At 29.8% G+C, this 12300-nt stretch overlaps 1 protein-coding gene across 2 annotated transcripts in view; it reads right to left on the bottom strand.

Annotated features, from left to right (window-relative positions):
- Nucleotides 1–1099, bottom strand: part of LOC123291847 (protein amalgam-like) — a 57408-nt gene extending 56309 nt beyond the window's left edge. For both annotated transcript variants that reach the window (XM_044872277.1, XR_006534982.1), the window contains exon 1: nucleotides 791–1099. In XM_044872277.1, coding sequence (XP_044728212.1) covers nucleotides 791–848 — 58 coding nt within the window. In that variant the 5' untranslated portion in view covers nucleotides 849–1099. The remainder of the gene's footprint in view (nucleotides 1–790) is intronic.
- Nucleotides 1100–12300: the final 11201 nt, after the last annotated feature.

The raw sequence follows: 12300 nt of genomic DNA on the forward strand, positions 1-12300 counted from the left end.
TAAAAATTTAATATTATCTGACAAAATTTCAAATCGTTTGCATAATTATTGTTTTTTGTTTTTTTTTTTCGACGAGTTAAATAATATGTATTTTCATACACAATGTTTTTACCATCTCCGGCCTTAGCAAATATATACATAGTTTGCTCACTCTACCTCACTTAAACCTGACAGGAATGGGATAGAGTGAGTTGAACACATTTTCTATGCACAGCTAAACAAAAAAAAATTTAGTATATAACCTATAAACAAAGACCTATAAAATATATGTAAAATTAATTAGTAACTGAGAATAAGGTTTAAAACAATATAAAAACATCAGACATCCATAATTATAAAATCCCAGAGTGCTCTTGAGTCATAAAATATGAGATTGAATTCATCATCACTTCCTACCGCTTATTCATCACATACATTTAAAGAATATAGTCCTGTACACCCTGTACTTTTTTATTATTTGTGTACTACATATTAAATAACACAATTTATTAAAATAATTATGGGCCTCATAATTAATGATACATCATAAGATGACCATGTCCATAATAAATTGGATTCCGTAAATAGCAAAATATCCAACATCCCAAGGTTAACTTCATTAATAAAAAACGAACAAATCTAAACCGTTTTATTTTATACAACAATTCCAAATTTTGATAATAAATGAAAACACGCGAAGTTCAACTTTAATCTTGTGTAAAGATAAAATTTTTATATTGACTTATCAACCTTTCAACAATAACATACATAAATCATAAAAACAAACAAATTTAATGGATAAAAAGCTTACCGAAAGGAAATGTACACAATACGAATATAAACAAGGGTAATAAACTTGGTCCAAACATTGTTATGGATTTACTATTATTTTTTCTGTTATAAAATCACACAAAAAAAACTATTGTATAAAATTCACTTTCAGTTTTAAATCTGAACAATCATTAATAAATAAAACTATCTATCGGGCCACACACTTAAAAAATATCGGGAAGAAAACAATAAATATATATATAAAAAGTTAACTGAATTAACGCATGTCTATCGTGTGTCACGATAACAAACAACAAACCACTTCACCGAATACAACGACGATCGTTAACTAACTGCATAACAATTCAAACTAAACTCTCATGGTATGTTGTAATACAATCAGTGTAAAATCGAACTTGATCGGTTATGTTCGGCTGTTTATTATGTTACTTTATTATTATTACTTTTTTTTATACAAAAATTAGAATAAACTATTGTAAGCGAACATTTTTAATATCAATAATTTGGAGAAGAGATTCACTCCTGGTGAATATTCTGCTTCCTTCTTAGCAGCAGCACCTTCTTAGCAAGAAGACGATTTGCTCCTCAGAAATATTCGCCTGTCTGTTCTTCAATGTTTTTCACTTATAAGAGATATTGGCCCTGAAAGTCAGAGGTTTGATTTTCGCTTTAATGTAACTGTGTTGCTAACATTGAGGTCCTAATCGTTCTGACGTACAACTTGCTGTCACGGTATCAGTAACTAAACGGTAATCCTTTTGTTATTCTAATCTTGTCACAACTTAAACTACTCTATAAAGACTACTACTGCAGCTTTTAAAAGTCTTAGAAATATCGTATTAATTAAGAAAATAATTCAACGTCAATAGTAATAAAAAGGTTAGTAATGATAAAAATGGTACAATTTTTCCAAAACTTGTTAATTTTCTTTAACTCAAAATTGTCGCTTATATTTATTTACGACATATTTCTATTATCACGTACAATTTTAACAGGTGGATGGATTTAATTTTCATGAGGTATTATTAGATTTGTCTTAACTGGCAATTGCCGTTAGATATCGATAGATGAATGTCATTATAGAGAGGCTGTATATGCTAAGACAAGGTTTATGTCAAGATAAACTAGACAATATCAATAAATTTAACTCTTTCAGCTGTTTAGACGCTACAAGATTTAAAACAGAATATCGCATTCATATACATGAATACGAACGAAGATTAAAGATCTTTTTTGTCGAAATAATTCAAATTTAAACTGACTTAGCTATAAAGATAATTTTCCAGATTTATCCTTTAAAAATCTAGCCTTGAGTTACATCCTGCATATCTGTTATGCATATATTAAGCGTAGAAAAAAAATGGTTGCATGATAAATTGTAATAACATTTATTTTATAGAATCTTACTTAATATAACAATTTCAATTTTACTAATATTAATAAAACATACTAAAAATTAAAAACGATAATTAACGAAGGCCTGTTATGTTGAAGGCACGTAAAACGGAAAAACAGTACTGGACTTTTCGTCTTGGAATTTTATCCTAGTATTTTATCCATGAATTTTGATCATCCTATATAGATAAAATAGTAAAACTGTGTATTAGCAATGTCTTCTTTAAATTATAAATTCAAAATAGAAAAAATATTTTATCTAATCAAAGTTTCAGGTGTATTTTATAAAATTAAAACAACAAAAATACATAAAAAATACAATAACAAACCTTCGTAGAATTATTTACAAAGAGTTTTTTTACAAGACGTATAAAGCTATTTAAAAATGATGATATTATAACATAGAATTGAACATATTTATGTTTGTATCTCTTCTTCATTATACTCTTCCTCCTAATCATGCTCGTCAAATTCATGTTTACGATACACTCACTGTTTTCAGCTCCTTATTCTACGTTATATATAGGCTGTCCTAGAAAACACAAAAACTTGATGCCTTTAGGTGTGGTTCTTGACCTCAAAACGACTTATTCCACACCATAACGTTCTTCAGTATATTATTCAGTATATTACGTAAAAATAATAGAATTCAACTTTTTTTTTAATAAATTAGAATATAAAGTATGTAGAGAATGCCGCTAGTTAAATATAACCGTATTATAATTTTACTAATCAGATTATATTTATCACTGTCTAGCTAGTTTATCTTACAAAGAAAAAGCCCTTGTGTTTGTATACCATGTATACATGAAATATATCAAGATATACTAAAGTTTAGTGTTAAGTTTGTAGCGCTTAAAAATATTGATGCTACAAGCAAAATTTTGGTTAAAGTGTTAAAATCACCCAATTAGTGAATTTTCGGTTGTCTACCCGTCAACCATAGGTCAACTGGGTCTTCGGTCTGTAGGACCCATCTTTAAAATCGTTTCAGATAGAACAAAAGTTCAAATATGAAAAATGTTTCTTATAAAAAAATAGACAACTTTTGTTTGAAACATTTTTTCGTAAACGTCACTGTTTACCTTTGAGGGCTCAAATTAGGCGCAAATTATATAGTATGTATTATATGGGAATATCAGTTCTGTGTGGCTATCTAAGTTGAGTGTGACAATGAATCAATTGTTTGTTTTAACTTGATTTACTTCAAGTTGGAGCATTGTTTCTCAAAGTTGGTTCTTATTAACGCCTTCTTGAGGGCGCTAAAGACTTGCAGGGGAGAGGGTGATAAGGCTAATTTATATAGAATAAATGTAATAGGCTAAGACTGATAGGTATAACACGCTTTGGGGGCGATGAAAAATAATTGATTCTCGAAGTGGTTAGTGGATGAAATAAGCTTGAAAACCTCTGAGTTTTAATGAAACCTGCTTGAAAATAAAAAATATGCGATAAAAAAAATCAGCCAAAAGTTATAGCTGACGTGATTCTGCACACGATTTCGTTTTCTTACGATTTCCTACCATAAAAATTGGCTAAGATACAGCCGACACAAATTTTTCGATCCTTGTCACAATTGCGAACAAAAATTTCTTCTGAAAACAATATCAATCAGTCTTATTCGAAACATTTTTTTGAAATCCCAACAGAATCAGGTTGTAACTTCAAAAGGACCGCTTTAATTGTAATAAAGTGGAAAAAAAACGCTTAAGATATTTAAACTAGGGACGATTTGATTGACACAGTGACATTTTACAAGAACTCGTACATTGTTTGCTCAAACTTTTTAATTTTTACAACCAATATTATTTTAAATTCTCTATAATTAACAATTGAATGGAGCGATCCAATTTTAATATGGCTAGTTGCATTTGAACACAGCTGCTTTAACGTAGCTATTAGAAATACTTATTAGTTTGCTCAATATTTTTATGATATTCAATCGAGATATCAAATAAGATTTTTGCTTGTTTGTCTCTCTGGCATTATGCCAATAAATTAATAGAGAAAAATGCTTATACCACCGGAAAAATTATCGAAAACATTTCCATACATCACCAAATTCTTGTGGGATTTATCATCATCAAGTTAGGTATTTGCAGTGAGTTCAAGCTGTTTTGGTACTTCGGTATTATATAACATTTCAAAAGGGGAAAAAACTAAAAATAGACAATAAAAAATATATAGTAAAATAGTAATTTAACGACGACAATGTAGGCTAGTATTTGAATAAAGTCGTAAATCATTGTGTTTTTTATGTCACGTTATATGTAGTAGATCACAAATAAATTCATACTTCCTTTTACTATCATACACTTGCGAGCATAAAAAATAGGACTATAACAAACTGGTTCCTGTTTTATAATTTATGTCATAGACAAATTATTTACTTTCTTTTAGAAATAAATCATAACCGTAACCGAATCGTGAGAAAATAATTTAACCACTCTTAAAATTTCTAATATTACATGCTGAAGAACGTAGAATATTCTGAAATGCAAAAAAATTTTGCTCGGTGTAAAGTCATCCTTTTCTGAGTTAAAAAATATTTTGTTTGTGTATGGATGTTTTGTAAAGAATCGTTTTACACAAAAGTGAAATTTACAAAATTGAAAAAACCCCCGACAAATTTTTGTGTTACGGAACTCGTACTTGACACATAGCTAAGAACACTCTCCGTTAAATTAACTTTCAAACGAGATCAAAAAATTAAAATCAGTTCATCCGTTTAGGCGCTACGATGCCACAATCAGACACACACACATAGAGGTCAAACTTATAACACCCTTTTTTTTAGTTCGGGGGTTAATAAAATAGTGTGCATGAATATAATTTTTGGAATCTAAATGTTTTGAAACGAATATTTACGCATAAAATAGATATGGAACAAGAAAGTTATGCTGTAAAATAAGTAAAGTTAACGACTTAATTAATTATTCAAATACCTGTTAACTGTTGTGTTGTTAAATAACACAAAATAAATATGTACGGAAGTTTCCAGCTTATTTCAAGTATTTTTCCTGCGTAACTTTTGCCTACTTTCAAGTATTTTTAAATTAAAATAAATGTTTTATATTCTCTCTGAAATAACGACGAATTCTTAAGTATATAGCATCGATGAAAAAGATTTACGTGGCATTTTTCTCTTCAGTTCAAATTGTATATGTATTTTATTGTATTAGAACTCGCTGACGAAACTATGGGCGGCATGTTTTTCCATTGTCCAAGGGTGGCGCTTTGTGTAAATCTAGCTCTGATCACTCACAATCCGATTTAGCTCGTGCACGAGCTTGATTTCACCTTTGTTTTATGAATGGGGCAGAGATGGTTACGTTTCCTGCCACCCATATTCTTGCTTTAGATATGTTAACTTGTGCATACTATATTTGGAAAATATCTCAGACCTTTCTAAGCGCAAAAATTCAATTTAATTCTTACTAATTTTTTTAAACTAATCTTTTCTTATTGTAATTAATCAAAATTACTTAATTGTTTCATGAATAATTTAAATTGCTTGATATAATTATTAAGCAATTTAAGCAATTGTATCTAATATAATTAAAAATTTGATTATACTTAATATTTTTTTTTTTTTTTTAATTATTTAGGCAATATCTCTCTCTATAAGTGCAGATAATTGTAAATGGAGAAATTTGTAGAAAAAATAAAAATAAATTATTAAGATATTTAATTACCTACCTAAGAAATTTGAATGTTTCATTACAAATGTATTCCAATTAATATAAAACTTTTTGCACACCTCTGCTTAAGCACAAATATAGAAGAAAAAATTTGTTCAATTCTAAATGTCATAACAAAGACCAGGAAACAGTTAATTACTGTCTAATTAAAATTTAAAATAAAAAATTGAGCTTAAAGCTGAAAAACCTAGACGAATTCAAAACATTGAAATTAATGAGAAAAAATGCCCCGAATTTTATAAAACATGTTTGGGCTACGCACTATCTGATAAATAAATTGAATTGAAAATGTATCCGGCCCGTACTCACGTACGCTGCTCCAATTTGGTCGAACGTAGCACCCTCGCAACTTGCGAAAATGCAAAAATTTCAAAATCTTTGTCTTCGGACGATTTCGAAAGACTCTCTTCGATAGCTCTCCACCAAGAATCTGAGCTGCCCACATTTCGAACTTTTATCCAAACAACATCCCGCACAAATCCTTTCCCGGAGATCAACGAACTGGGTCGATTCGACCCACGCACGTTGCTTTTTAGAAAAATACCCCATGCCACACGATGTTGATTGCAACTAATTCTGTTGTTGCAACTAATTCTACTTGTACATTGGCTTATCCATCCACAATCTTAGCCCAATTTTAAATTTGGTTAAGTTATGATTTCAATTGTTTTTTTATATAATATTTTTCCATTTGAGTGTGATAAAGTTTAAAACAAAAATATGATAATTATAAGTAAATTTTTGAAATTTAACCCTGCAATAGCGCTATCATTTTTAACTTCTGCCTTTTTGTTAACAAGGTCACCACAAGACTGGACATATTTCCTGCTTTCTCTTCGGGGAATACCTTAGTTACTGTTCAAATACAGTATTGACAATAGACAAACAAGAAAGCGAGTTAATAAATATTTTTTAGTTAAGTTTTTATACCATGTATATATGAAATATACATAGTACATTAAGTTTAGTCCCAAGTTTGTAACGCTTAAAAATATTGACGCTACGAAAAAATTTTGATATAGGTGTTCATAGAATCACCTAATTGGTCCATTTCCGGTTTCTGTCTGTCGCCTGTCCGTCTGTCGTCTGTCCGTCTGTCATCATGATTACTCAAAAACGAAAAGAGGTATCAAGGTGAAATTTTTATAGTCTAAAAAGAGGACGTAAAAAGTGAGGTCAAGTTCGTAAATGAGCAAAATAAGTCCATTTGGTCTGGGGTCCGTAGGACCCGTCTTGTAAACCGTTAGAGATAGAACAAAAGTTTAAATGTAAGAAATGTTCCTTATAAAAAAATAAAGAACTTTTGTTTGAGATATTTTTTCGTAAACATCACTGTTTACCCGTGAGAGCGCAAATTGTATAGTATGTATGTTTTGGCTATATCAGTTATATATGTGTGACATGTATGTATGTGTAATAAGATAGAGTAATCAACACTGTCTATACATGGTATTTCAATAATTAACTCAGTCAATTGTTTGTTTTCACGTGTTTAAATTATAGTTTAGTTTGATAGCAATAATGCTTTAAATCTTGAATTTAATAATTGAATAAATCAACGAATGCTTCAGCTTACACATATTCATATTTATATATTATATATTTACATATTTTCTTTAATCAGAATCCATCATCGTTGATGGCTATTTTGAATTCAACTAAAATATTATGGATAATAATTGGAATTCCATTGTGGTAACGTCATTGATATGATGTTTATTGTTTACATAAAACAAACATGAAGGTTATATGAACGTCATACCTAATACATACCTTTTGGTAATAGTAATTCTACCATAAAATATGTGTGGGTAAGTCAATTACAACCATTATTATAAACTGTCTACTGTATTAACTACGCACAATTACACAAAAACAAGTTAAGGTAATGAGAATAATTTACTATAATTATTAGGGATGTTCCGACTACCTGGCCACTTTCGTAGTCGGGAAAAAGCGCCGACTATCTGGCTTCTGAATTTGTATGTTTCAATAAAATATACAGGGTGAATTAAGTTGGCTACATAAGGAAAACTTACTTAGTTTATTATAAGATTTACGAAAAAAAGTTATTCTTTATATATAAAGGTCTGCTTTCGAAAATATTATCATTCAGCTTTTCATTCTTGACATCGAATGTACAGGGTGTCACAATTTGAAATATTTTATAGGGATGTTAATGGTCGTTTAGAAATGTAGACCATTTTAACAAATAAGGGAAACGGTTTAGAACTCACTCCCGAGATATGTAGGAGTGTATTTAAACAATTTTGTAAAACTATAGATTGTTAATGAACGGAATGTTTTGACCACCTTAAATTAAAATTTATTATGAAACGAAGAAGTTATAAGTAATAAAATATTGAATTCAAAGGTTGCCATCTTCTTTTAGCAAAACAAAAGTTTAATATGTAATGTCTATGGCGATACCCACGTATGACGTCACTAGTGGGTACCTTCTCTTTGTTTGATTAGGAATTTTAAATGTTCATATCGTGAAAATTCTTCATCTGAAGTAAAGTAAATTGTAAACCGATTGCACATTAACAACTTTAATAGGAGGTACCTCCCTACCTTTTATTTTGTTCTAATGCAAAATTTTAATTTAGGACAAATTGTCTTGAAAAATTTACCTCTATTTATCGATACTCAATACATGCTTCGAAAGCACTGCAAAGTTATTAAATTTTTTAACAACTTCCTTAAATTAAGAATTTATACACTTCATATTAAATTAAGAATTCATATTCATAAAACTAATCAGTGGCGGATTTAAGCGATTAGAAAAGGAGACTCCCTCTAACAGATTAAGATCTTTTTCATTACAATATTTTAACATATCTTTACCTCTGTTTAAAATATAACTATGTTTAAAGTATATACATGTAAGTATAACTATGAATAATTCAATAATTGTAGGTTTCTGCATTAACATAAAAAAAAGTCTAAAATTAACAGTTTTTGTGCGAAAATACACGGAATACCGCTTATTACGTCGAATTACGAATAATTGTTATGTAACTATTGGTTTTTTCACTAAATAGTATCATACACATCTAGAAAGCAAAAGCAAAGAATGTCTGAGATCTCATGTTCATGAGATCTCAGACCTTCTTTACTCGCTTCCGTGGCCGTGGTGTGTATACTATTTTTCTACTCGGCGGCAAAAAATGGCAAGTTCGATTTTTACAGTGGGACGCATGTTGCCCACTTTTTACCCGGAGGGGAGAAAATTATTTTTCTCATACAAAAAATGCAACAAACAACACCAATAAATCCATTTGGTAATTCAACTTGTTCTTTGGTGACCTCGCTTTCAGTTTTTTTCCTCTTCATCGTTTAAATAAAAAATATTAGTTTTAGGGAAAAAAGTTAGAGATAGAGATAAAAGTTTCTCATAAAAATACAAAAAATTGAATTTTTTTTTTCCGAAATCAAATATTCGATAAAACTTTTAAAATATTCCGAGATCTCTAGCTTCCAAAGGAATTACTAACGGAATCATGTTTATCATATCTAAATGCTTGTTTGGCCTACCCTATTAGCCCCTCGAATATTTACCCTTGATTCACATGGATTTGGTATAATATTCAGTCTTATTCAAACATGAAAACTTAAATGGAAATTATATGCCTTTACCCACTTAGATTATTCGACAAAGCAGAATTCAAAACGTAGCATATGCAACAATTTTCCCAGCAAATAATACAAATTATAATAAGTCCATGTTTTATTCTCAAAATTTAACAACATTAATTATAAATTCGATTTTAAACATGCGAAATCATTATTCCCCTGCTATTTCGTTGTCATTCCAAGTCTGAGGTCGTGATAAGTCGTACTTGACGGTTAATTCGTATGCCAATTTCATAACATCGTTTTTAGTCAGGCTAAATTATATATCTGCACACCTCATTCAATATTTAGATAGCTCACGCTGTTGTTCCTGGTTAAACACTGTGCACCTTATATCCCATTTCTTGATTTTCATCGCCACCTGCCTCATCTCGTTTACGTACATACCTCATTAGTTCATTCTTTCCTGTCGCTGTTCTTAACCAAGATCCGGCTTTCACATAGCTTTATTTGTACGCTGATAAGTTAGTCTGACCTCTCGTTCTTTGGCATACCCTTGGCATCTAAGAAACAAGAAAATTAAATAAATAAACTGTTTCCATCGTACCCACAAAAACTGTTTCGCGGTAAAAATGATAATAAATTTGAATACAAACTAATAATACTGCCATATTCTGCAAACTTTAATGAAAACGACACTAATTCGAAAAAACTATAATAATTGCAAAAATATACGAACAAAAAATACTTAATTTACCGTCAAAAAACACAATGGGGTCTCTTACACATAATCACAACGCACGAAGAACGACGTAACCAAAAAAAAATCGTGTTTCTACTTGTCGCCTACTTCATTCTTTCCTTGCACCCGTCACCTCATCACGCATGGTGTCTCGTTATTAACTTTGTTTCAACCGTACCCAGTCTACACTGCATTTGACGAATTTGGATATAGATTTAGAAGAGTCATGAAATGATTCACGGAGAAAACCTTTCAATGCGAATTCAGCTCGCACTTGATTGGTTTATTTCTTAAATCTGCTACTGAAACTAATTATTATTCATATATTACAAGTACCTACTGTTTAACTAAGACCTAACACATCTTAAAAGTATATTGGGGTCATATAGAACATTTTTGTTCCTCAAAAGATTAATAATAAAAAACAAATATGTCGTTATTATATTCGTATAGTACCTATCTACATATATTTTGTAATATCCTTACCTAAAATGCAAATGGCTTATGTTCTTCTTCTTCTTCTAAGAGAATCAATATAATAATTTTTTATATGAACCAATAATATTACAACAATGTCTTTGATATTTAATATTATGATGAAAATATAAAGAGTAGTGTATATTGATTTTTCGAACCCAACCCATTTTTATGTGTGAAGAAAACACGTACATAACATGTTAAATTATTATTTGTTATATTATTATATGTATGTTAAAATATCATTCATTCAATGCAATGAATTTAATTACAAAGAAAATCATGCTATGGTGGATATGACTTTTATGGGATACCACTGATTCAGTAATAGACGGTGAGCCGGTGACATCAAAAGACCAGTACCGGATTAAGTCAGCACGGGGTCTGTGGCAAATTCTAGCAAGGGGCCCTTGGTTTGCTCTAGGTTCTCAAGTTTAGGGTATTATATAAAACAGAACTGTTACAAATAAACTTTTCTGGATTTAATATGAGCAAATTAAGAGATAACACTATCAATATCGATTTCTTTAAGCAAATCATGCTCTATATTCAACAAAGTGAGATGATTAAGACGTTCTTGGCCCATCATGTTCCTTAATTCATTTCAACCACAGAGGATTTCCTTTCGCAATAACTTTCATGAGATTAATTGCAGTATGAAAATGTTATAGAACTAGCAAAATCAGGCAGATAAAATGATTTTTTAAAAGATTTTCCGGGGTCATAAAATATATGAAAAATGCTTTTGGGCTTATTATACATGCACGTACTCAAAATAACTGTCTTCATAAATCTTTATAATTTATTTTGCATAGAAGCCACAAAAAAACTGTAAAAAAGTGGGATCTGAAAAAGTAAAAAAAGTGGGATCTAAAAAAATTTAAGGCAAGATTCTTTGCATAAAAATAAAGAAGTTTTCCAGATAAAACGCAGATAAAAAAAATTTTTTTAAAGTAAAACTTTCTTTCATTCGATCTACAATTCCTTTTGCAGAAACTATTAAAAAGTTTGCTTAAACATATAGCCAAAGACCGTTGATAAAAAAATGTTAATTGGTAGTTAATAAGATTTCACGTTCAGATATATAAGGGCTAAACACAATGGAATCTTCACAGTGTTTGAAAATGTCAATAATATTGCGAAACATAGATCACACGTTATTTGTTTTCAATTAATAAAACAATAAAATATATCTTGTGGAACTTGGCAAAGTATTTAGTATTTTTTCACACTTTTGATCGTAAAATGTTCCACAAAGTAAAGCTCCAAACAATTGAGATAGCCAAAGACGTTTCATTTTTGGCATAAAGGACGATAAAGTTTTCAAACAATTTTTACTATCCAAAATTTCGAAAATGAAAAGATTATGACCTACTGTTTAATACATTATTTGACCTACAGTTTATACTCCGACTAGTTTTGGAGAAATCTATGAAAACATATCATCCATCTACCGTTTTACAATAACACCAATGTTAAATATGCCTTCTTTTTAAGCCATTTATTTATTTAAAAAATCGGACAACCCCCCTAAAATTTTCTGAATTTATTTTTACTTAGTCTAACTTCATATAAAAAAAAAATCAAGTTTTTATTTAAAATTGCTTTGGTGCTCGAAATTGCCCTACATCCTTAATA

Source organism: Chrysoperla carnea, chromosome 2 (genome assembly GCF_905475395.1).
Source record: "Chrysoperla carnea chromosome 2, inChrCarn1.1, whole genome shotgun sequence".
Lineage (NCBI taxonomy): Eukaryota > Metazoa > Arthropoda > Insecta > Neuroptera > Chrysopidae > Chrysoperla > Chrysoperla carnea.